At 35.3% G+C, this 27,697-nt stretch overlaps 1 protein-coding gene across 1 annotated transcript; it reads left to right on the plus strand.

Annotated features, from left to right (window-relative positions):
- Positions 1 to 1,605: 1,605 nt before the first annotated feature.
- Positions 1,606 to 4,005, plus strand: LOC131039970 (G-type lectin S-receptor-like serine/threonine-protein kinase At2g19130). Its single transcript, XM_057972822.2, has one exon. The coding sequence runs from the start codon at positions 1,606 to 1,608 to the stop codon at positions 4,003 to 4,005; it is 2,400 nt and encodes a 799-aa protein (XP_057828805.2).
- Positions 4,006 to 27,697: the final 23,692 nt, after the last annotated feature.

A 27,697-nucleotide genomic window follows, 5' to 3' on the forward strand; every position in this document is an offset into this window, starting at 1 on the left:
TAGAATGTTTTATAATTGCATAACAAGAAGAAATAACTGAATAGATAAAAAGCTAAAAAGAAAAGAAAAGAGAGTCCAACAATTTAAAACTCTAAGAAAAAAAAGAATAAATGAATATTATTCCTTCTCAACGTTAGAATGTTTTAAAAGATTTTTTCATGATTTATCAATAGATGAATCATGTACAAAGCATAAATTACATTAATAAACCTAATATAAAATTCAAATTATTAAAAAGGTGACTATAATAGATTATGATCAATAGTACAAAAAGGTAGAATTTATATTTTTCAAATACTAAAAGCCAAATTTTATTTAATATATACGGAATGCATATCTAATTCTCTAATAAAACCATATCCCAAGAAAGTGGGTCAAGCATAGTATGCTTGAACAAATCATGAAGCTAGGTCCAGGAATTCAAAGCTTTAGGCTAAAAAAAAATGAGTCTCTTAATGATTATAGAAAGTGAATTAAGGATATAAAATTATGAAATAAATTAACCTATCATCAATCGAAAGGTTTTAGAAAAAAATACACTAATAAAAAAGGGTCAATTTTGGTTTAAGCAAAATTGGTCAAAGTGTGAAATTTATATTGCCAAACTAATAATACATAATGAAGATGTTATATTTGATTCAAAGTAGGAACCATGAATAGATTAGATATAGAGCGAGCAATAGTTCCTATGAAGCTTACACTTTTGAATTACAATATTAGAATACCACTTCTAGTCCTTCTACAAAGGTTTGCAAGACTGAAAATCAATTTTGTTAATCATATTAATTGAGATAGATTCAATAACCATATTAAAAGTTTCATGATTTTGATTAGAAATATAAAATTTATCCTTAGCTTCACTCCATAATAAAAGATTTTTGATAACCTAAACAAGATCAAGAGGATTATAACTCGCTTTTCTAATAAAAACTTAACCTAATAAGGATTCTTTGCAAGAGAATGGTTTTGACACTGCATGATATGTGACCACCGAATATTTTGTTGATTCATAAATGGACCATTATGAAAATTATTGTTAATTTAGAGAAGCTAATCTTCCACTTCCACACAAAAGCTGAATATGAAAGACCGGAGTAAAAAACAAATAGTGACAACCCAAGTTTTACAAAATTGATAAAAAAAAAATCTACAAATTTTCTAAATCTTAGATTCTTTGGGAAAAAAAAATGGATCGTAGCTCTAATAAAGTCGCAATGAACCTTCTTACATGCTCATGTTGTCTTTTCAAGGTAATGGTGGAATCCTAAATAGATGGAAAATTATGGACCGTAGCCCCACTAAAGTCACAATTGACTGCTACAAATTTTCTAAATCTTAGATTCTTTGGGAAAAAAAAATGAGTCGTAGCTCTAATAAAGTCGCATGAACCTTCTTACATGCTCAAGTTGTCTTTTCAAGGTAATGGTGGAATCCTAAAAAGATGGAAAATTATGGACCGTAGCCCCACTAAAGTCACGATTGACTGGACTTCTGTGCCGTGCGACATGTCTCTGAACCCGACCCTTTCACATGCAACACAACACAAGAAACCAAATTTCTTTTAATGGCAGATGGAAGTTCCTTCAAATCGCTCACAATTTGGCGATGGACGGAAAAAGGGCAACATGCTGTTTAAGCCTTTTTTTTGCAGTTACAGTGTTCATTCATATGAAGAGTTATGGTGCTGTAGTCCAGGCTGGAGATTCTCTTTCCTTGGGTTCCTCGCTTGCTGGAAATCAGACATTAATTTCAAAGAATGGCACTTTTGAATTGGGATTCTTCAGCCCAAATGGGAGCAATAACTGGTACATTGGTATCTGGTTTGCCAATGTACTAGAGAAGACGATTGTTTGGGTGGCTAACAGGGAGACTCCCGCCAGAAACAAATCTGGTGTTTTGAAGCTGTCAAGACAAGGTAAACTGAAACTGTTTGATTCAGAGGGCGCGTCTATTTGGTCGGTCAACATATCCAGCAAGGCATCCCGGGCTGTTATTTTAGATTCTGGTAATTTCTTAATGCTGGGCGATGACAATAAAGCAGACACTGTGTGGCAGAGTTTCGATAATCCCCTAGATACATTGCTGTCTGGGATGAGATTCGGTGGACAGCAAAAGTTAGTCTCTTGGAAAAATTCATTAGATCCCGCTCCAGGGCTTTTCTCTTATCACGTGGATCCATCAGAGGCCAAACAAATGGTGCTAACATGGAACAATTCTATACAGTATTGGGAGAGCGGATCTTGGGACGGCAATGTTTTCAATGACATTCCAGAAATGGTAATGGAAGGCCTTTACAATATCAGCATTGAAAGTACCAGATCTGCTTTGTATGTCAGTTATAAATTGATAACTAACATCAATGCGCTCTCACGTGTCGTCCTAACGAAATCCGGAGACTACGGACAAGCTTTATATGATGGCAGCAAGTGGAACATGTTCTGGTCTGTGCCTAGAGATGAATGCGCCATATATGGTCTCTGTGGCGCTTATGGAACCTGCAACTCCAACCATCTTCAGTTCTGCAGCTGCGTGGAAAGCTTCACCCCCAAAGACAATAGGGCCAGGGATTCGCAAGAGTGGTGGTCCAGTGGCTGTGTTCGCCAGAGACCGTTAAATTGCAGCACAGACGGATTCATCGACTCCAACGCAACGTTGCCCAATGATTACCCATCATCATTCCCTGCACCCACCAAAAAGGATTGCGAGAAAGCCTGCCTCAGCAACTGCTCTTGCACTGCTTATTCTTTCAATCCGCTTTCAGAGTCCTGCCAAATCTGGTCCGGACATTTGCTAAACATGCGAAGTTCTCCATCGAAAAGGAATTCCAATGTATTCATTCGAGTAGCTGCCTCTGCGCTTCCAAATTTCGATCCACCATCGTCCTCCAGATTCAAAACCATCCTGCCTGTAGTGCTTGGCATTGCTATTGCTCTCACCATTACTTTGGGTATCTTTTCATTTCTAATGTGGGGGAGGAGGTATTGGCTACGACCAGTGGAGAGCTGTGCAGATTCCTCCAACTCTTTTTTTAGAATGTTCAGTTACAAGGAGTTGAAGATCGCAACTGGGAATTTCAGGTCTATGTTGGGGAGCGGAGGATTCGGGTCAGTGTTCAAAGGATCTTTAGCAGACGGTACGCTTGTGGCCGTAAAGAAATTGGAAGGTTCAAACCGAGATGATAAGCAATTCCGAGCGGAAATCAGTTCCCTTGGAAACATACAACATGCAAATTTGATCAGGCTTCGAGGGTTTTGTGCGGAAGAATCCAGAAGGTTACTGGTTTATGATTACATGCCCAACAGCTCTTTAAATTCCTTACTATTCACTAGTAATTCCAAAAGTAAAACGAAGGTACTCGACTGGAAGACCCGATTCCAGATCGCTTTAGGCACTGCAAGAGCTTTAGTTTACCTCCATGAGGAATGTAGAGATCGCATCATTCACGGGGATATAAAGCCCGAGAACATTCTGCTGGACGCTAATTATTCACCCAAGGTTGCCGATTTCGGGATGGCAAAGCTTGTGAGTAGAGATTTGAGCCGCATCCTGACCACAACGAGAGGAACGAGAGGTTATTTGGCTCCAGAATGGATTTCTGGCCTTCCCATCACTCCAAAAGTTGATGTATACAGTTTTGGCATGACTCTTTTGGAAATCATTTCTGGCAGAAGAACTCTGGATTTAAAAGTGCAAGATTCAAGTAAGTATTACTTTCCCACATGGGCTGCAACCCAAATTTACAAGGGGAACACAATTAATATTGTGGAGGAGGATGTTGCAGAGGAGAAAGATATTGAAGAGGTGAGAAGAGTAACTGTAGTAGCGTTATTATGCATTGAAAAAGATGAGGAGGTGAGGCCGAGCATGGAGCAAGTGGTGTTAATGCTGGAAGGGAAGATAGAGCCTCAAGCTCCGTGGATTTCAAGCTCTGCGCTCATGGACAAGCAAGCAAACAGAAACGACAGTGATGGCAAAAGCAATGGCGATGTGGAGAATGCATCTTAAAACAACGTACGAGGTTGCACACAAGTCTTACTTAGAAAGGCTGTTAACATGTAAATTAATTATATTGATTTGTTCACTTACTAGATATTTAGAGTAAATTTAATTATATTGATTTGTTTACTTATTATATATTTAGAGTAAATTTAGTAGTTTATTTTTTAATGTTATGAGATTTCTACAATTCATGGTGTAATTCTCTTATTTATTTCTGGATTTGATTGTGTATGCAATTTTTATCATCAATGTTTTGAATCACACTGTGTGATTCATTATTAGGATGAAAAGGAATTCCAAGGAGATGAAAAATGTTGATTTTAATTTTTAATAGTATTTAATTAGTCATAAAATATATAGATATAAATTATAAGCCCAAATTAATTTTTAATTGAATTTTATTTGACAAGTTTCAATTAATGTTGATTATAGTTTTAAAATTTATTGTAGAATATGAAATATTGTAATAAAAGGAAGTTTTTTTTTCTTAATGTTTCTAAAATTTTGAGAGAGGATTCAAGTAAGTTGAGGGTTAGTCTTATGTATATTTTAAGGGTTATTCGTATTAATTTTACCATTTGATCGTGTTTTAGGATTATTTTGATTTTATATATCTCTTAATTGAACTTCTACATCATTTATTTGGAAGAAAAGATAGTATGGTATTCAAGCGTGAAAAAAATTATCCCAAAGGTTTACAACAAGATAATTGCATTGATATTTCTATTTGCTCTATGTAGTCTCCCAATTTATGGATGAAGCACATCCCCATGACATTAAGTTTCTAGATTTTAGAAACTCCACTAACTGTGAATTTTTGTTTACTATCAAAGATGTCCAGAAGTACTTGCACATTTGAACTATTGATCTAAAAATGTATCCATTTTTTGTACTTTATAGTAATCTTCTAAATAACGATTGAATTCTTAAATGTAGTTTTGTTACAATACTAAATGAAATGTTTCATATGATACCAATAAATGAATGCTTTTGTATACTTAGATTCATCTCAGAATTTTGTGATTAAGAATATTTTTCTTATTTTGATTTTAACAGTGAAATTATTTCTCTAAGGAATGTGTTGTTTAAGTTGTTGTGGAACTACTACAATCAATCACTACTAAACTTAATTAAACATGTTTTAATTTGATTCTTATTTTAGAGTAATATTTTATATCTTCTACAAAAATATACTTTTTTTTGCACAAATGACAACAATATCATAGCATTAAACAATACCATGTTCAAACTAAAAATATCTAAAGAGAGCATGTATTTTAACATTATAAAGTGTGTAAGTGCTTGGTTTTTCATTGATTTTGGTGTATTATCTTCTATATTTTGACCTTTTGGAAGAGGAGGGAAGGTCTTGGATGTACATTTTCCATATCCAGAAGAGGTTAGAATTTTTTGTAGATGTATTGCTAGAGCCATTGTAGTAAGACATGGTATGCAAGAGACATGTTTGTGATCACTTAAAAAAATGGAGTTTATTGGGACCACAATGATCATTATAGACTTATGGAATTTCTTAATACTTAGTGGAATGGTATTTCTTTATCCTTAGACTAGATTTTTTACTAAAAGAAGGTTTTATCGAAGGTAATATATATTGTTCTATATTTTTCAATCTATCATATGTAATTTTTACATAGTTGATGGATAATTTATCTTTAATCTAGGTAAATTGTATTTATGTTACATTATAGTTATTAATTTATTAAGATATTATCATTTGTGAGTATCAATTATGTCCTTATCAAATTATCAAACGTAATTTTTGATATATATAAATTTTAATATTTACTTATATTAATACTTATGGTCAATTCATACAATAAAGATAACATTGAACAATCCAAGATTAGAAATACAATGTTATGTTAATAAATACTATATGAGTTTGATATCAAATATAGGATCATGACATGAAAATATTTAGGTGTGTATGCTAAGAATGTGAATTAATCAATTAAGACATCTAACACCTGGATCAATGAGACATTATATTGAGGTATGAATCAAAGAAACAAAGAAAAAGAAACAACCCCCAATGGCATCCCATTGTCCTCTATTTCCAACAACCTTGTTGGTCTATTGATTTGGCTCTCAGTAGCATGGACCTCCAAGATGACAACTTGAAGAATGAGTAGGTACACTATGATCCTATGATCTACATGATTGCTATGATATGATAAAATAAAGAATATGCTAAAAGAAAATGTTTGTTAATATATTAAATGTACAAACTAAGGATGTTGATGTACTAAATATGTATGCAAAATCACAAAATGAAAGATCAAGGATGCAAGATTAAACATTAAAGAATCAGATTAAGGATCCTTCATAATGAAAAATGGGGTTATTTATAACTTTCCCAAGGTATGAGCCTAGGTGTCAGGATTCGACGGTCTAGATAGAGAGATGAACGGTGAGAGATAAAGAAGTTAGAAAGGGGTTGGGAAGATATGACACTCGTCATTCTTGGAAGGACAAGTGGTAAGAGAATCTCCAACAAATGTCACACATGTCCCACAAGAAGGCAAGTGGCATGGAGGGGGAGGACATGTGGCAAAGAAGCCAAGTGTCCTTGTGAGGGGATAGACACTCCATAAGAGGTTAGGATAGAGGTAGTTTGGAGGGATAAGGTTGGTTCAACCCAAGGTTAGATGGTAGGTTGGAGGGTTAGGAAACATGTGACCAATTTGAATTAAAAATTCAAATTAATTGGGAGGGAATAATGAAATAAGACAAATTAATTAAATTTTCTCATTTAATTAGGAAAACAAAGAAAATAATTTATGATGAGAAGGATTTAGAAAATGAACTATATAAATAAATTATTCAATTTATTTATAAGTAGAAGAAGTAAGGATCTATTAATAAAATAACTCGTATTTAATTAATTATCTCAAGGCCAATTTTGAGTGTATACAAGGTGTGATTTCAAATTATTTCTTTGTAATTTTATAAGTCAATTATTTTTAAATGTAAATTATCATATAATGTATCCTCATTTTAAAAGATCCTTTGCCTTTTATAGATTTAAGGAATCTGTCTAATTAGATAGTCAATCATTATGAGAAGAAAAAGTATGAAGTGTGTGTGTGTGTGTGTGTATACATATATATACATATGTGTGTGTACATACATACATACATACATACATACACACATACTGTTGGTTAACAGATTTGTCCTTAATAGTGATTTGTGTATGTGACTCTGTTACCCCCTTTTTTTAAGGATCAAATCAGTAGCCAGTCAGTTGGGTAAACTATAAATAGTTTCCCTCTGAATTGAGGTACAAATCCCTTTATAATATTCAATGAATGAGTTAAATAGAAAATAAACTTATGAACATAATTTTAACTAGAAAGTACTAAAGGAAAAGTACCATCCATGCATAAACACATGTCATGAATGTGACTTTCTATGAAATTGATCACTATGAACAAAGCACATAGACTCTGTTTAACTTATGATAAAATTAATTAGAAATGAGCTCATAAACCAATCAACCCCACATGGATATATGATGAATTTCAAAGCAATGAACAATTATTACACTCAAAAATAAATTCACACATAAATTTATTCTCATGAACTCAAGCACACAGATTTAAGCATGTAATAAACATCCATTCATTCTTTTCACAGATAAAAGGTCTTTTTCAAAACACCATATATCAAAGTATTACTACTAAGTCTGCGAGCCCCAAAAATTCTCGGACCTTTTCAAAGTCATTTTAAAACATATAAATAGCCAACATAGGCTAATTGTCTTTGAAACGTAGAGTTACTAAACTTTGCATTAAAGTAAAAATCATTTTTTGCATAACTAAACTATTCAGAAAAACTAAAACAGAGGCCAAATTTTGCTAGCATGATCAGGGTCGATGTTGCTATGTGGAATCTCCGGACTGGCTCTATGTTGTAGCAAGGGCACATTTCCATTCCATATAGGATGTGCAAAAGCTTTGAATAACTACAAAGTTAGGAAGCGCAATGTGGGTAATTCGTTGTCTCCAAACCACCTTATCCCGCCTAACTTATGTCACTTTACCCGCATGATTGTCCAAGTGGCCAATGCAAATGGTTAACAAAGATTTTGTTTTCGCTATCTTGGAGAAATCTTCTATTGTTAACGCTTTTGTCTCTTTTATATAATCAATCTTTTCTTTGAAAGACTGAATTATATTATTAGTCTCTTCTATGGATTTATCATCATCGTTAAAGTTTTTAACACCAATACATTTAAGATCATTCTACATCGATAGAACGAACTCCTTAACTCCTTCAACAGCTTGGCAGATTCCTCATACCCCTGTCTCACAATCTAATTCATTCATTCTATGTTCTTTCTGCACACATACAACACATTATCATCCAACCCAAGAACTTCCTTCTCTACCAAAAATCTCATTATGCCATTTTTTGGACTTCACTCATCTGAGCGACCATTGTTAACCATTTGGCCTCCTCATTCTTCCATGAGGTCATCTTTATTTCCAATTCTTTAATCACCACCATAGAGTCATCATATAATAAATACTCAAATCTTTGATATCCCTGAACTTACATAATAAATACTCATCATAGCAGTCTTCCTAGAAATCTTCTAACTGAGGAATATGAGAGAAACCAAGCCTAAGGCTTAAATGAGTCTGCGCATGCCTTTTACTATCAAAATTTGGGGTAAGTGCACCAAGATGGTGAACAAAAAGGTGGGTATAAGTGGCCACTTTTTATCTGAAAATAGGTAAACCTGAACTTCAAAGAGATATTTGAAGGTCATGCATTAAAACCTAGGAGTTGAGAAAAGTATAAGAATTGTAGTGCTTTGAATCTAGTTTCTAAACTACTAAAGTTTTTTAAAATTGGATAAAATTAAGAGGGTCAAACCTTTCACACACGAAAAAATGTTCTTGATATTTTCAGAAAAATATAACATAGTTGTTTTCGTGCGGTGCACAAAATATATAGTTAGATTTACTAGTTTGAAAAACCCTTTTGTAGGATGATAGGTAAGAGTGAGATCTAGAAGTTGTGCATTTTTTTTGTAATTTTTTGTTGAGTATTTTTTTTATGATTTTTTTAAGTAACCGCATCTTGAAAATTTGGTACCTGTTCGTGCGCTGAGCATAACTTGCATCAAAATAATCGAAAATGAAAACTTCTTTTTTTATAAGTGTATAGAATCTAGTGTAGAACAATAATATATAATTTATTTTGAATTTGGTCAAGTATATCAAGAGTTATTAAAAAAAATGGTAGATATATATCTGTGAGGATTGTCAAGGCACTGGTAAAGAAAATTAAAGTTTACTATGCTAATGTTGTCTAAAAATTAAAAAAATTATATGGTCAGAAAACTGAGAAGACGTGTGAGATTATGGTGGTAATTTTAGAGATACCCAATTGATCATTTGTAAACATGATGATGACAAAGTCGAGAAATCATGTTGGAAGATGAAAAAACGTGTAAAGGGACAAAAATGGGGGGGAAATGGACTTGCAAGCCTTAGGATCATTTTCCAACCCTCTTGCCAAGCCAAAACCCACATGGGTTTTGAAAAACAAAAAGTACTATTCACAGTTCTTCATAACCTGCATGGGTTTTGAAAAACAAAAAGTACTATTCACAGTTCTTCATAACCCACACGAGATTTGAAAAACAAAAAGTATTATTCATAGTTCTACATAACCCATACGGGTTATGTAGAACTAAAACCATTATTTTGTGTTTCACAAAACCCGTACGGGTTATGAAGACATAATAATGTATGCTTGTAAACATAGCATTTACTACACACACACACACACACACACACACACACACACACACACATATATATATATATATAAATATATGTTTATGTATGTATATATGCATATCTATAGTTATATATACATATATTAATATAGATATAGTGTATATATGTTTGTATACATGCATGTCTCCCTTATTTTCCTCTCTCTCTCATCTTCCTTCCCCATCATCGTATTTGTCTATCCCTGAGCCCTAATTATCCTCCTTGAGTTCTATCTCATCTCTCTCCCCCCTCACACTTCTCTCTAGCGAGTCTCTCACCCTTTTCTCCCTTCTTGTTCTCTCTCTACCTCATGTCTATCACCCTGTCCTCTCTCTCTCTCTCTCTCTCTCTCTCTCTCTATATATATTATATATATATATATATATCCTACCCTACTCTCACCCTCTCCCCCTTCTCTCTCTTTCTCTCCCCCTCCCTCCCCTTCTCCCCCCTCTCCCTCCCCCTCTCGTTATCTTATCCTATTCTCTCTCACCCCCCTCCCCCCTCTCTTGACCCTACTTCTCTCTCTCTCTCTCTCTTTCTCTCTCTCTCTCTCTCTCTCTCTCTCTCTCTCTCTCTCTCTCTCTCTCTCTCTCTCTCTGTATCCCCTCTCTTGACCCTACTCTCTCTCTCTCTCCTCTCTCTCTCTCTCTCTCTCTCTCTCTCTCTCTCTCTCTCTCTCTCTCTCTCTCTCTCTCTCTCTCTCTCTCTCTCTCTCTCTCTCCTCTCTTCTTTTCCTAATCTCCCTCTCTCCCTCTCCCTCTCCTTTTCCTAATCTCCCTCTCTCCCTCTCCCTCTCCTTATCCTACTCTCCTACTCTCTCTCTCTCTCTCTCTCTCTCTCTCTCTCTCTCTCTCTCTCTCTCTCTCTCTCTCTCTCTCTCTCCTTTTCCCAATCTCCCTCTATCTCCCTCTCCCCCCTCTGCTTTTCTGAATCTCCCTCTCTCCCTCCCCCCATCTCCTTTTCCCTCTCTCTCTCTCTCTCTCTCTCTCTCTCTCTCTCTCTCTCTCTCTCTCTCTCTCTCTCTAGAAGTGTTCCTAGTTCTATATAACTCGTACTGGTTATGCAGAACTAAGACAAAAACTTCTAGTTTTGCATTACCCGCGGGTTCCTAAAAGTATAATGTTCCTCAAAACCCATACGGGTTTTGAGGAAATTTTGATTTTTAATTATGAAATATAATGTAGGATTTTGAGGAACTTTTGATTTTTTATCATAAAATATAATATTCCTCATAACACGTATGGGTTTTGAGGAAATTTTGATTTTTTATTATAAAATATAATGTGTACGGGTTTTGAGGAACATTTGATTTTCTACTATAAAATATAATGTTCCTCAAAACCCGTAGGGGTTTTGAGGAACTTTTTCTTTTTTTAATTGTTTTTGGCACGTTTTTGAATTTTTAGAACACATACGGGCTATGAAAAATTTCTTTTTTTTTTGCATGTGGCCACTTTTCTGTTCACCATCTTGGTGCACTTACCCTTTGTGTGGGCTACATAATACTGTAAATTGAGTTTTTTAAAATACACTTTTAGGTCCAATGCATCAGAAACTGATTTGCAAATATAATGCATTAATTGAATAGGGAAAGAAACTCCTAAATATTGTTCTACAATTGTCCTCTTATCAATGTGTGCTAATTGCCTACAAATTTCTATTAACACAAAGTGGTCCAATGCATACCAAAGTAGTCTGAATGGTTCACCTTCAAATCCACCCACTCTTATATATTTAAACCAAGGAAACTAAATGAAATAGCCATTGTAGGTACTTATCAACTACATGGCCTCATCTGACAGTCTTTTGTTCACATTTCCTTGCAACTCATGAACCAATCTACCTGTGAACACATCATTCACCTTCCTAGAGTTATCATGGCATCTTCACAAATGCAAGTGAGGATGGTAGTCATAAATCTTCATTCCTTCAACCCATGGTTCATGATACAGTCCTGGCCAGGGTCTTATACAAGCCAAACAATAAAACATATATGAAAACATTTAGAAGTTTTTGTTTTCAAGACAATTGCTCAAGCCTTCATGAAGTCTTTCTGCAATAAGTTCTGCCCAGTCCAAATAATGTTCTCCTTCTAAAAGAACTTGAATGAATAAATACATCCAATCTTCCTAGAAAAATGCTTGTTGACTAGTCTTTGCACTGTGCAACAGAATGGAAATACCCCTGACTTCCCCAATCAAGTGTTCTCAAGTTAATGGCTTAGGAAACCTTGAACCTCCTTTTTGAAATTTCAACAACCAATTTCTAGAAATCACACTTCTGTATGTGGGCTTTTTCTCAAAGAAGAAGCCATAGGATGAGGCTATTGTCCAGTCTTCATAGGGTTCTTCCGAGGGAATTTTCATTACGACCATTATATTTTCCCTATTGATATTCAATAACACACCCCTATTTGTAGACCTAATGCATTTGTGTTCTAGGTTATATCTATTCATACATTCTAGCACCAATTCAAGGCATTGCACAATTCTAGGAAAATCAGCAACTTCTATAAGCCTGCTATTTACAATTATCTCCATCATTGGGGAATCTTTTGGATTTTTAGCTCTTTCTAGGAAATATTCCACATTAGCCTAATGAAGTATCTCCAAATTCAAGTAGGGAATATATAAGACTAGAAATCAACCCTAATTTAGCTCACGTAGGCCTCATTGCGGCGATTTGCACAAACACAAATTTAAGCGATATACCTTACTAAAGAAAAAGCAGGAAATTTAACAAATTTTCTTCTGACGCAAAGAAATTATAGAGACAACAAGAAATTTTGGAAGTCATCTTTCATTCAATCGAATTCCTACTAATCTTGAAGAACAAAGCTAATTACCTCTAGCGTCGAACTCTTATCTTTCTAAATTTAGCTTCTTAATGATGAAGCAACTCATTTGAAGTCTATAAAAGGCTTAAAATTTGGCTACACAATTGTCATGCTTTAAAAATCAAATCTAGTCGTGTTGGGTTAATGTTAAAGTGACATAATTCTGACACTTGCATTAATTACAACTCACTCCACTCAATGCGCTTATCACATAATGATTGCTTCTTTTTATGGAAACATTTTCAAATTTTAAGATCCCAAGATTCTTGGAATATTCTCCCCTTTCCTCACCCTTTTCCCTTCATTCACTACCTGTCATTTGTTTATTTTCTCCATGAACTTTGAACTTGCGAACGTTTGAACCAAGATGAAGGGTTCAACGGTTCAAGTTTGCTCATCATTGAGATTTATCTTGCACACTTCAAACTTAATTCGACAAAGGCTCAACACATACATATACAAGATGAACCTTGAACCAATGAACTAATGAACTAACATACAAGTTCAAGCGGAAAGTTCAAAAAGGACACTTCGGCAGATAAAGGTCAAAACAGGGAGAATTTATAATGAAATAATAATGACTGAAGAAATTACCGATGGCATTGCAATTAATATACTCTATTTTTTCTTAAAAGGAATTTATGAGAAGATTTAACATGTGCAAAAATAAGGGTAACAATTGACTCTGACTAGGGACCAAGTGACGAACCTAGAATCTCTAGTTACGCAAAAACTTAAAAACACAGAGATGAGGACCGAGATGTACCAAAACCACACAACCAAAATTGACAACGACAAAATGACTAAACAAAAGACTATATACAAGAATAGGGAACTCTTATTTTTACAACTGATAGAGCTTCAAATGTTGCCCCTGTCCTATTAACATATGCAAAAACAAGGGTAAAAACTAGCTTTGACTAGGGACTAGGTGACAAACCTAGAATCTCTAGTTACGCAAAAACTTAGAAACACAGAGATGAGGACCGAGACATACCAAATCCACACAACCAAAATTGACAACAAAAAAATGACTAAACAAAAGACTATGTACAAGAACAGGGAACTCCTATTTTACAACTGATAGAGCTTCAAATCCTGCCCATTATAGGACAGGGGTAGAACTGTTCCATCTGGATACCCTGCTCAATACCTGATGGATTCTGAATGGTCCTTTTCATAGAGAGTCAAATTATTTGTGAGCTCATTTGGGTTCTCTCCTCTTGTCCCACAACAACACTTAGTCTCCAAGCATGAACTTTCTTGGTCTAGCTTTCTAATTAAAAAAAAAAATTAAAACGAGATTTATGAGTAGTGATGTGATCTACCAGCTCGCTTCTTTCTTCATCTATTTTGGTCAGGTACATTATCCTCTTCTCCAAGGAATCTTGAAAATATTGATCTGCAATCGCCTTCTGCAACTTAGCAGTTGATAACCCCAAAGGAAGTGATAATTGAGCTCCTATCCCATATACGAGTTCAAAAGGTGTCATTCCTATTGCCCTCGTAGGTGATGTTTTATTGGCCCAAAGTGCTTCATAAAGATTTTTATGCCAATCCTTGGGATTTTCACTCACTATTTTCCTCATGATAGCTATCAAATTCTTATTGCTGGACTCAGCTTGTCTGTGTTGGGATCTGAGAACACTGAGAGGGGGGGGTGAATCAGTGTTCTACCGGAATGAACAGTTTTTAACTTTCTAAACCATGCATGTATGTACTGGTAAACAAATAAGTATATAACAAGAAGCAAATAAACCACCCACATAAATGAACACCATAAGCCACAGAATTTAAATGTGGAAAACCTCAATGAGGAAAAACCGTGGTGGGATTTGTGACCCACAATATCAGTTCACTGGCCATATGAAAAGATATTACATAAAATAGGGGCCTACACCTGCAGGAAGGCACACTGCCTAGATGATAGTTTTGATACTTAAAGATAAGTACAGATGCCAAGCTAATAAGATGAGGGGGGGGGGGTTAAATCATACAAACTTAATCTTCCATAAAAACATCAGATTCAACCTCGGTAACATATACTTCGGTAATATAACCAAAACTACTAAACATGCAAACTCAAAAGCATATAAACATCATAACACTCATAACACCAGATTTAACATGGAAACCCAAATAGTGAAAAACCACTGTGGGATTTCGGACCCACTAAGAAATATACTCTTCTAGAGTATGCTCAGTTAAAAGCAAATCTTGTTAAAGATTACAAACACATTGCTAGATGTGACCCGGTTAAGGGATTTCCCTCAGATCTGTTAGCATCTTCACCTTGTTAAAGGATTTAAAACACTCAATCAGAATGTCACCTTGCTAGAGGGTTTTACAAATAAGACTGTTAAGTCCACTCGGTTAAGAGATTTTCTGTCACTTCACAAAATAACAGTAATAAAAATCTATTTGCAACTTCACATCTAAAATGCTAAAGCAGATTCTTATTTTCTCAATACAATATAGACATAGAACTAATCTTGTCCATATGATGGGCTCTATACTCTGTTGTTTAAAACAAATCTTCAAGCTTCTGTGTTCGGTAATCACTATGTAGCATCCCTGTGCATACACTTGCCCGCATACATTGTTTATCAACAGTTCCCTATTTATAAACAATTTGCCAACCTCTTAATCTCCTTGATCACATTTCCCATGATCAATCATAGCCATCAGATCTTCAAACTTTGACCAAGTTCAATGTATCCTTCGATCTGAAAATGTTTTACCCTGCCTCAAAACTTGCATACATTTCTTGGAACTTGTGCTAGGGTGTTGCGGTTCAATCTAAGTTGTAGATCTTCCTGTCGATTTTCCTTTGCCATAGATTCTTTAACAAACTTCATTCACGGCATACCAATCATTTAATCATAGCCAGCTCATCAGCTTCCTTCATTAAATAATGCTTTTATTCATTCAATGCATTCTGTTATTACTCAATTGCAACTCGGTAAACCCTAAACTTCACTCGGTAGACATTCTACCTTCATTAACCGATAGCGATAACCTTAGGGTTTACTGACTAGGTTCCTTAGGGTTTACCGACTAGGTTCTTTGCTCGGTAACATCTAGTATAGTATTAAACTTTCAATCAATAACATATGTAGGATATCAAAACAATCTAATCATCATGATCTCATCATTGTTTGACTCAGTAATAGTTGCCCATTGAATAACTTATTTCTCCCCTTATCCATCATATTCTTTCTGTGTCTTTTACCGACATCTTTATACTCATCAAATCATACTTCTCAAGATATGGCAACATCATACTGAATTAGAAAATCAATTTCTTGACATCAATGACAAAATAATAATATTAAGACAATAAACATCCTTAATCAGTTATATCCATAATCATCAACAACCTTCTCAATATCCTTATTGAAATGCCAACAATCTCTCCTTGTCTGTTATAATGCCAAATGCCAACACTAGAGCATACTGCTCATCACTAAAGAGCCTCACTGACTACAAGCTTGCTGCCAAAGTAAATTATTGAAAATGAACTCAAGAATGCATATGCTATGTCAGATAGAGTTTTGGTTTTGGTTATGCTCTGTAGCGATTCACAAACTTGAACTATTACAGGTATTACTTCTCCTCCAAGAATGCTTTCCAAGCTATCTGTAGATCATTGCATGATATAATGTTCGCATACAAAAATGATCTCCATACATATATTTCACATCTCACAGTTTTTCTATACCTATATATGTCTATCGTCTATTCCATCACAATACCATCATATTAAATTGACCTATAAGACAAACTTATATAACTATTACACATGATATGCCTTATGTCAACTTACATTTTATTTACAAAAGATATTCAATGTCGGCCTCGACAATAATTACAAAATGATTTACTAAATAAATCTTCCTTGATGTCGGCTTCCTTGAAGTATTGATACCGGTGTCGGTTTTGGTGTAGGCCTGAATGCTTCCAATGTCGGTATCTATTAGTATACACCTCCTAGTTCTGGTTTGTGACTTCCATCAGATCTTGTTGCCATCAATGACAACAAAATGAATCCAATGAGTGTCAATTGCCAACAATTTCCCCCTTTGGCATTGATGGCAACACTCATGTGAAAAATGGATTCCCTGTCGGTGTGTTCCCCGTGAGCAATACACTCCATATACTTCATCTGATAATATTTTATTTGATATTTTTCACATATGTACATACTCCCCCTTTGACATTAATGCCAAAGACCGATGAAAGAATAAAGAATGAAATAATATTGTTAGTGTCACTTGAGCTTAGTCATCTTCAGGATTTCTAGGTATGCCTTTTGTAGCAATTGAATATACGTGTCCCAGCCTGATTTGAAAGTATCAAATACCGATGCAAGTCCACTAAGTAAGTGGGAAAGTGATTCCTTCTCCTGGGGATCTACCGGTGTGGGTTTTGCTAGCATATTCATGCATTCTTTCTTGTGAACACCCAATGAATCGAGTCTAGGGCTTACCAATCCTCTTAAATTTATTTCTCTCATTATTTTATCTTTCTCCTTCTCAAAAGCAAAAACTTGGTTCTCCAAGGACAAAATGTGTCCATCAACAGATGTATTTAGTGCAATCAGTCCATCAAAAGAGTTAGCAATATTAGCCATTTTGTCATATAACTCTTTCAATTTGCTATCTACATTAGTTGTAAGATTTTCTAAATTACAATATACTCTGTAGATATTAGTACATTGTTTTAAACAAATTTCAATGGGAATAAGCTTGTCTTCTATTTTCTTCTTCCCAATTTCTATGAGTTGATCAAAAGTTGTTCTTTTTGCTGCAGAGAAACTGTCCAAAGCCTGTCGGTCTATAATTTGTCTCAAGGATTGAAAATTATTTGATATGTGCTCTGTTAAAGTCTTGAGTTTACCGGAAGGGCTTTCTCCATCCTCAATTTGACAGTCAGGCATTATTCAGTGTAGTACAGAGACCGATTGATCAATTAACCATTTGTCTACAGTTCCTTCCTTTAGCAATTTCTGAGTGGCCATCATCATTAATTCTATTGGACCTAACTCAGAGACTAATTTCTTCTCAACCTAAGAAGTGTCAATTGCCAAAACTCTTGCCGAGGAATCAATTTTACCTGTCACTATGGACTCAGTTGATTTTACCTTGTCCATCTCAACCTCTTTTGCACCGATGGCTTCACCACTTGGTGCAGTATCGATTACTGTCGATGGAGTATCATCCACAGTGTTTCCACTGTTCTGTATCTTGCCTTTCTCAAAAAAAAATTGTTCCGGTACAAACTGTACACTCTATTTAACTGTCAGTTGTGGTTGTGCCAAAACTGGAGTTGAATTGCCCAAAATACCCTTTCCTTTTTATTTGTCAGGAAGGGTGGGGATGTTGCCTTTGCAAATTCATCTTGAGATGTGAGAAAGTCTGGGTTTTTCTAAAAGAATTTTTTCCATCCCTTACTTGTCTCATTTATCACCTCATTTACTCTTCCCATCATAAGGTTTATCTATCAATTTTTACTACTGTAAATTGTCCTATTAGCAGTATCAATACATCTTTTTATCTCTTCATTATTTATAGTACCACAATGTTCCAAAAGTACAACTTCCTTGATTTCCCTATCCCTCTTGATAGCATCAAGTCTTCTAGCCTCAAGTTTATTATACAGGGATAAAGGTATCTCCTTCAAAATTTCAACTAAGGCTTTCTTATAGATGTCTATATATAGTAAAATAGCCTCTTCTAACTCATTTTGCTCATTTTCTTCAAAATCTTCATAATAATTTGATATATTCTTTAATATTCCATCTTTTGTAACTTCATCAATAATTTTGGTACAGTTCATTGTTGTCTTACCAGTTTCAATATCATCACCCTTCAGCTTTTTGCTTGTGGTTGCTGGTGTGACTGGTTTCCTCTTCTGCATAGGCTTCCTTACCGGTGGCGGAGGTGCAGTAGGTTGAGTTGCATTTCTGAGAAGTCTCCTCCTAGGTTCTACCTTTTGTTTCTCTACTGGTGGTTTTACATTCTTCCTTTGCACCCTTCGGAAAGCCAGAGGTTCATGATCCTCAGAGTCAGAGTCAAAAGTGATTGGGGAAATGTGAACTTGTGGCTTCTTCACTTATTTAGTACCAACCTCTGCTGGTATAGCAGCTTGTTTTGATTTAGATCCTAGTTGAGTGTCTATCTTATGCAGCACGTCTTGTACATATGCAAACATCTTTTCTATTTTCTTTTCTCTTCTCTTCCTGTTAAAGTTGGTTTTCACTTCAAGAGCCTTCTCTCTTGCTATACAAAAGTGTTATATCTTATCATCTAATGGAGCATCTAATAACATCTTTGCATAATGCTATCATCTACCTCATATCCAATCTCAGTTATCCAGATTTTCCTGGGTTCAACTGCTTCCATGAGAGTTTCATCAGTTTTCACCATGAAACATATGTCACCGGAATACTTCTCCACAATATTCTTTGAAATTCTCTCCCTTTTCCTCATGTTTTCTTGAAATGTCTTAAAATAACCCCAAATTTTTTCATCTCTATTAGTACCAATACTGGTGATAGCTATCTTTATCTTCATACCTATCAGTATGTCATGAGCCCATTGCTTCTTTCCTAAACTCGGTAGCTCATTCAAGAAGTAAAGCATTAAACAAATAATTAAGTTTCCATATCTCAAAGTGCTTTCCTTGGTTCCTTTGATCTTAGTAAGGTTTAGCATCAATTCACTCCTCATCCATTCATATAAGTCATACTTCACATTATTCCTTAGCATCTGATATGTGGCATGAATGCATGAACTTGCAATAGAATTTAGTCAATTGGATTGAGTTGCCTTGTATCCTATGATCATGCTTGCAAAATTTATGTTTGTGTCAGTTATTGTGCTTATCCTCATTGATTTTCTATCAAATGTAGCACCAATGAGTTTTTCGACCTCTGTGTTGGAAATTTTCTTGCCAGGTTCTTGTCAAACCCTCGGTAAGTCGGTGATATCTTGAATAGCTTCCTTTGTGATCATGTAGGGTCTGTCTAACCAAATGAATTCATTATGAACCCTGCTCAGAACATATCTGATCACCTCATCCTTGAAATCTAGTATGTACAGAATACCAGTTAACCCTAGATCCTCAATTGCCTTGAATTATGGTTTGATCATTCTGGTGTCTCCCAGTATCATTGATTGATACATGATTTTGATGTCTTTGGTGCCCACATCCTCAAGAGTGCAGTGAATGTATGCCCTCGCATCTTCAAAATACATTACTCCATCAGGAACCCTAGAAAATGCTCCTGTAGAGTCTTCCTTCTTAGCAATTTTGGGAACCTCCTTAAAGACTGGCCTTAACCTATCCTTGACTTCAACAACAGGTGGATTTGCAATAAAAGTAGGTGCTGAAAATCTAGATGCCATGTAGATAATTGCTCAAAATCCTCTCTTAATGCTTTGCTCGCTCTTAATTCACCTTTACTTCTCTCTAATTGCTTGAATGCTCGGTGAGTGAAAATGAATTCACTTACCCTCTTTTATCAGCAAATAAAAACCCTAACTTTCTATAATTAATGCTTCACCAACAACCCTACGGATGTCATTTTCATAGTTATGTGCCGAGATAACCTTCATCGATGATGAACACATTTCTCCAAATCTCTTCCTTAGATCTCTTTAGATCTCTTCCAAGGTAATATGCATAATTTAGCAGTGACTTTGACAACCCCTAAGGCTTATGCCTCAGTTACCGATGGAATTTCCTGTTGGTGGAGGAATACCCTGTTCTACCAGTGGATTTGTCGAGATAGATCCATCTCCACTTTGTTCTTTAGATTTTCTAACCCATCTCTTGGTGTGATCTTGTTGTATTTCATCTATCTTCTGCTTTCCTTTCTCATTGTCTTTATCATTATTAGCCGGTTGAGTCTTGTTTTTGCAATACTTAGCAATATGACCTATTTTGTTTCTTGCATAGCATGTAACATTTTCATGGATATTATGGAGTGGCTAATAACTAGTTACAAGAAAGCTGTGGATGACAACAAAAAACTCAGCAATAGAATTCAAATTTTGGAAACCATCAACACTGGGGAAGGGAAGACTATGGCTGATTACATCAAGGACCTGAAAAATACCATTGCAAAAGCTGAAAACATAAGAGACTCATTCAACCCCAGATTTGAGAAAATAGAGAAAGATCTGCTGGAAAGGAAAAATCTTGTTGATGCTAATGATCAAACTATCTCGGGTACCGCCAGTAAAGTCAGAAAAATTGACGAGTGCCCGAAGAGTATTGCTGAACAGAGTTTAAGCATCCTGAAGATTTCTGCTAGCAACACTAATACTCTCATCAGCAAACTGGATGAAGAGAAGGAGACCCTGGATATTGACCCAAACACTAAAGGCACAGGGGATGCTCAAGGACCCAGAACCCAAACCAGAGGCAAAAAGAAAGAAAAGAAACCTAACAAGGACCTGGAAGATCTCAAAGTTGTTGGGGCCACCTATGACCAGTTGGTGAAAAAGGCGGAGGACCTGCTGAAGACTATAGTTGTGTAGTGCTTTCCTTGTTTCTTTGTTGTTTTTACCTTTATTTGTCCTTTTGGTTTGCTAGATTTTTTGCCAGTCATTTTGTAAGCGGTTTATAAGCTCTGGACTTTTTATTGTCTTATCTTAATCTCCTTTGTTAAAGGTTTTGGGTCCTGAAAACCTGTTTTTCTTAATTAATTAGAACATTGTTCTTCTGAATTTCATTGACATATCCGGTATTATTTTTTGACCTACAATGATTAGAAAAATGTCCAAACTTTCCACATGCATGACATTTAACATTCATCCTATAATCTTCTTATTTATGACCATATTTCTTGTAGTTTGTGCATTGACCAGGAACAAAATTGTAGTTTTGATTTGCCTTATTTCTACATTGTTTAGCCATATGCCCAAATTTATTGCAAACAAAACATCTACCATTGAATTTATAACCATTAGATTGTCTTACCAATTTCCTCTATTCTAATGAGTTCTGCATACTAGTTGTCTAATCTTCATAAGCAGTACCACAGCTTTCACCTTGTACAAATCCAAGTCCTCTAGAATCATCAATCTATCTTTGTCTTTTCAATAAGTCATCCAACTGTGCGGCACTGATCCTAAACTTCTCTTTATACTCACTTGCAGTAGTCAGATCATCTCTCAGAGTAGTTACTTGTCTTTAAAGTTCTTGTTCATTGTTCCGAGAGTGTGCCAAATCAGTCCTCAACAGATTATTCTCATGAGTCAATCTTCCACATTCATCAAACTTATTCTTTAGAGATAAAACAAGATTATCTTCCTTCTTCTTTCTATCCTCAATATTTTTTGATACCTCATAGTCAAATCTTGCATTTCATTCTTCATGAGCATGTTTGCTTGACTTAGTTTCTGACATTGTTCCTTAAGAGCATTCTTCTCCTCATCATTCGGTTGTTGTAGATGTTCTTTTCTCTTGGCTTGAGCAGATGATGACCTTTCTTGCAGGATAAGAATGAATTCATTTGCAAAATTCAATTCTTCTTGCAATTTCAATTTCTTCATCCTTTCAGCATCATGATCCTCAAGAGCCATCTCAAGTTGCTTTTCCATAGCCATGTTCAAAGATTTCAGTTTCAGGATCTTCCTCAAGCTGTTAAACTTCTTCCGAGGTACCAGGCTCTAATACCAATTGTTGGGATCTGAGAACACTAAGAGGGGGGGGGTGAATCAATGTTCTTCGGAATGAACAGTTTTTAACTTTCTAAACCATGCATGTATGTAAAGGTAAAAAAATAAGTATATAACAAGAAGAAAATAAACCATCCACATAAATGAACACCATATTACATAGAATTTATACGTGGAAAAACTCAATGAGGAAAAACCATGGTGGGATTTGTGACCCACGATATCAGTTCACTGGCCATATGAAAAGATATTACATAAAATAGGGGCCTGCACTTGCAGGAGGGCACACTGCCTAGAGCATATTGCTCATCACTAAAGAGCCTCACTGACTACAAGCTTTCTGCGAAAGAAAATTACTGAAAATGAACTCAAGAATGCATCTGCTATGCCAGATAGAGTTCTGGTTCTGGTTCTGCTCTGTACTGGTTCACAAACTTGAACTATTACCGGTATTACTTCTCCTCCAAGAATGCTTTCCAAGCTATCTGTAGATCATTGCATGATTTAATATTTGCATACAAAAATGATCTCCATATATATATACTGCATCTCACGGTTCTGCTATACCTATATATGTCTATCATCTATTCCATCATAATACCATCATATTAAATTGACCTAGCAAACTGACTTATATACCTATTACACATGATATGCCTTATGTCAGCTTACAATGCATTTACAAAAGATATTCAATGTTGGCCTCAACAATAATTACAAAATGATTTACTAAATAAATCTTCCTTGATGTCGGCTTCCTTGAAGTATTGATGTCGATGTTGATGTCTATGTAGGCCTGAATGCTTCCAATGCCGGTATCTGTCGGTGTATGCCTCCTAGTTTCAGTTTGTGACTTCCATCAGATCTTGTTGCCATCAATGACAACAAAATGAATCCAATTAGTGTCAATTGCCAACAGTTTGTTCCCTTGAGGATAATAACCTGACGAATGAGAAAGTGAGATACCATGGTCATAACAAAACATAGCCAACTCTGTTGAGGAGAAATTAGAGGCATTATCTATTATAATTTTTTGAGGAACACCAAAACACACCAATATGTTTTTTTTTGAGGAAATTGCAAACGACCTCAAAAGTGGTTTTATTTACTAGAATCGCCTCCACCCACTTGGTAAAATAATCAATGGTTGTTTAGAATATGGGTGTGACCTGCACTAGAAGGTGGCATGAGAGGTCCAATAAAATCTAAACCCCATTTCTTAAAGGGTTCTTCTATAACAACAGGCCTTAGTGGTAATGATGCTAATTGTGGCTTTCCAAAGAATAATTTACACTTCTCACAATTGGCCACCCACTTGTATGTGTCTCTAAACATACCTGGCCAATAATAATAATTTCTGAGAATTTTGAAAGCTGTGACTGTGGATGAGAAGTGACCACTACATGCCTCATCATGAAATGCCCTTAAAAGTTTTTCCTGTTGTTCTTTGTCCACACACCTCAAAAAGGTTTTGTCTAAGCCTTTTTTTTACAATACATCATAAAAAATTATATATTTTATTGCCTTCAATATCCGGTTCCTTTTCTCTCTTGGAGTTAAATAATCTGGACATTCTCCATATGTTAGGTAATGAGCTACATCCATGAACCATGGATCCTGCAAGCTAACCAGTAGGATTGTTCATAATTCTTCACTTCCATCTTCTTTGTTTTCTACCATTAATTGACATAAGCCTTGGCCCCGAACTAGCTTTGTTGGCTTAATGTCCAGATCCAATTCCTATATTTTAGAAACCTAGGTTGATCGATTATTCATTCCCACATCTTGTTGAGTTAAAATACTTTTAACAGTCGGGTTAGGTATGAAAACAACAAAGTGAGAATGCAAGATATAATATCTAAAATGTTTAAGAGCCTTTACCACAACAAATGCTTGTTTTTCTATTAATGAATATTTAATTTCATTCTTTTTAAGCGGCACACTCATTAAGGCAATAGGAACTTCCACATTTTTTTCATTCTTTTGTAACAAAATATCCGACATTGTGTGCTCAAAGGCATAGCAATAAATGATGAACTCCTCAGGATTAATTAAAGTGGGAGCTTGCGCAATTGCCTCTTTCATGGCTTCAAAGGCCTTCTTTGCTTCTTCATTCCGCTTAAATATCCTCTTTTCACTCATCATCCCCACTATATGCTTTGTGATCTCAACAAAGTCTGGCACGAACCTCTTAAGAAAATTCACCTGGCCAAAGAAGGATTTAATACCACTTCTATTAAATGGGAGACTCAACTGTTGAATAGCCCTTACTCTATTTGGATCAATTTTGATGCCATCTTTAGAGACAATATATCCCAGCAACTTCCTTTTTGTCACGCAGAAAACAAACTTATTTGGGTTCAAGGATATTTTGTGATCTCTACACCTCTTCAATACAGGCTTCAAATCCCTCAAAAGATGTTTTCTTCTCCTAGAAAAAATAGTTAGGTCATCCAAATAAATAACAATTATTTTATCTATCAAATGACCAAAAGATGGATTCATTGCTCTTTGGATAGTTGCACTAGCATTTATCAAGCCAAATGGCATGCGATTATATGCAAAGGTTCTCCATGGGATTGTGAAGGTTGTTTTGTGCTAGTCTTCTTTAGCTACACTTATCTTGTTGTAACTTGAAAACCCATCTAACATAGATATCATTTCTGACCGAGCAACTGTCTGTAGGATATGGGATCATAACTGGCAAAGGGTAATTATCTTTTAAACTTACCTAATTCAAGTTTCTAAAATCCACACAAATTCAGAATTCCCCATTCTTTTTCCACACGGGAACAATATTTGCCACCTAGGTCGAATGATGAATTTGGTATATGATTCTGGCCTTTAACATTTTATCCACTTCTTTGAAGATAACATCAACAACTATAGGATTATAATTTCTTCTTTTGTCAAAAAGGGGTTGCTTTTGGTTTCAAAGGAATATGATATATAAACTGACCTTGTCTAAAATTCTTTGTCATTCTAGGACCAGGAGAAGACATCCTTATATTTTATTAAGAGTTCCACAAACCTATGCTTCTCTTCAGGTGTACAACATTTTCCCAGATTAACAAGCTTTGGATCAGCCTCATCCCCAATATTTACCTTTTCATAATCCACTAAACTATCAGTATTTGGGGTACACTTATTTTCAACGTATCTATCATGACAATCAAACAACTTCTCAAGGAATACTAGAACTTTTGGGATTTTATTTCGTTTTAGTTGAATGATATTTTCATATGGGTCTTCCCCAGATCAGGGCAGATTTCACTGCATTCTAATTCAGAGCCTTCAAAGAAGGTTGACATGAACATTTATGCTTTCTGTAGAAATTTATTGATATACTTGTCATTTTCAAATACCTTCCATAACTCAAAATCATCTAGAACATTAGGATGATAAACAATTTCAATCATATATGTCTCTTCTTGAAAATCAGGATGGGGAAGCAAAAGGGAAGCTGATACAACTAACGAATCAGCCTAGGGATTTTGATCTCTAGGGATTGCTTCAATTCAAAATGCATCAAAACTTTCTATTTGATCCCAAACCCTATTTCTATAATGCTTTATATTGGAGTTGAGAAAATACAACACCACGAGAGCCCAAATGATCTTTGCAAGTTGAAAAACCTATTACAAGGAGAAGCAAGGAAGCAAATCATAGAAGAAACAAATACACAGAAAATATGCTCAAAAAGAGAGCTCAATATTCACAAAAAGTGTAATGTAATAATCCTTCTTCTTACAATGAAAAGAAAGAACTCAACCTTTAATAGGTCAAGAAACCCTAAAAAGGAAAACCTAGGTTTGCACATAATAATTAATAAAAGAATTAATTATTATGCACCTAAAGTTAGCTTAAGTGTAAACGAGATAAAGGGAACTTAAATAATTAAACAAATATTGTTTAATTAATCAAGTAAAGACCCGAATACTCTAACACTTTAACCTTTCATTCTTCGCGATAAAAAAATATTTCTTACCTGCTTAACAATTAATTCAGCATCCCCCTTCACTTTGAGCATTTTTATTCCCTTTTTCTTAGCCTCATGCAATCCTAATAATAGAGCTTCATACTTTGTTGTGTTATTAGTGTTCTTAAATTCTAACTTGAAGGAATAAGGGAACTTCTCACCCTTAGGAGAAATCAGAACTACCCAAGCTCTAGAACCTGTCAATGAACAACTACCATCAAACTCCATAATCCAGAGACTATCAAAACCATCAGAGTCAAGTACTGGTTTTTCTTCCGGATCTCTAGAGAAAATCATGTAATTGCCAAAATCACACTCCTGATATAGTATTTGAGACTTAGGATCATCAAAAGGGAACACAGTAAACTTAGATTTTGCTTTAGGTTGCAACACTACCTTTTTTTTCCTATAAGTATAGTTGCTTGTGACCAATCCATTTTAATCTCCCCACCCAAATTTTTGCAAAAGGTTCTACTCAATAACATACCATAACTGGCGAGTATGTCGGCCACTAGAATAAACTTGACCAAGCAAAGGAATTTGTTTTGAGTCCATGGAGTAGCATCTACCAAATGTTTTAGTAAGGGATAAACCCAAGGCTTTAGCTACTGAAGAGGGCATAATATTGTCTAATGCGCCAGAGTCTATAACGTAATTGTTAAGCTCATGACCATTTATAAACAAAGACACATAGAACGGATCATGTTTTGGGTCAAATGACTGAGGGGAATCATTTTATTCATTTGCAATTATTTCTAGAGCAGGCTCAGATGACTCCAACAAAGAAGCGGAAAATTTAACATTGGAAGACTCGGCCTTAATGGATTGTTGATTGCTAAACTCAACCTAAGGGTCATCACCTTTGATGTACCTTACTAATTTATCTAGTTCTTTGGGATTCAACTTAAGGTATTCAGCAGGGGATATTTGAATCCTTGAAGATTTATAAAATTCAACAATATCAAATAAGGCATCAGGGTCAGCTCTTTTTAACAATTGAACATCTTGAACCTTTGAACTACCAACTTGGGTTTGAGAAAGAAGTTAATTACCTTTGACTGATGCTTTTAGAGAAGCTACATTGCTTGTGGATTTGATATTGCATTTATTTCTAGTCAATATAGTACATGAAGGATCTTCCAAGGTAACCAATATATCACCTCCTCTTCCTGAATCTAATTCATACTCCGAAAAGTGAATTACAAACTCGTCAGGTTGTCTAGGAATCCCTTCATCTTCTGCACTCTCTTCCACCATTTCTCTTGTGTTAGTCATCTACATATAATGTACCATCTCCAGACAAGATCTTCCATCATGATCATCAGTCAAATGAAAGACACACATGTTGCCTTTCTCTGGAGGAGGCTCAATTGCA

The sequence above is a fragment of the Cryptomeria japonica genome, chromosome 9 (genome assembly GCF_030272615.1).
Source record: "Cryptomeria japonica chromosome 9, Sugi_1.0, whole genome shotgun sequence".
NCBI lineage: Eukaryota > Viridiplantae > Streptophyta > Pinopsida > Cupressales > Cupressaceae > Cryptomeria > Cryptomeria japonica.

What these genes read in the sequence shown, in the direction of transcription:
- LOC131039970 (XM_057972822.2), top strand. Translation starts at nt 1,606, where the DNA reads ATGGACGGAAAAAGGGCAACATGCTGTTTAAGCCTTTTTTTTGCAGTT.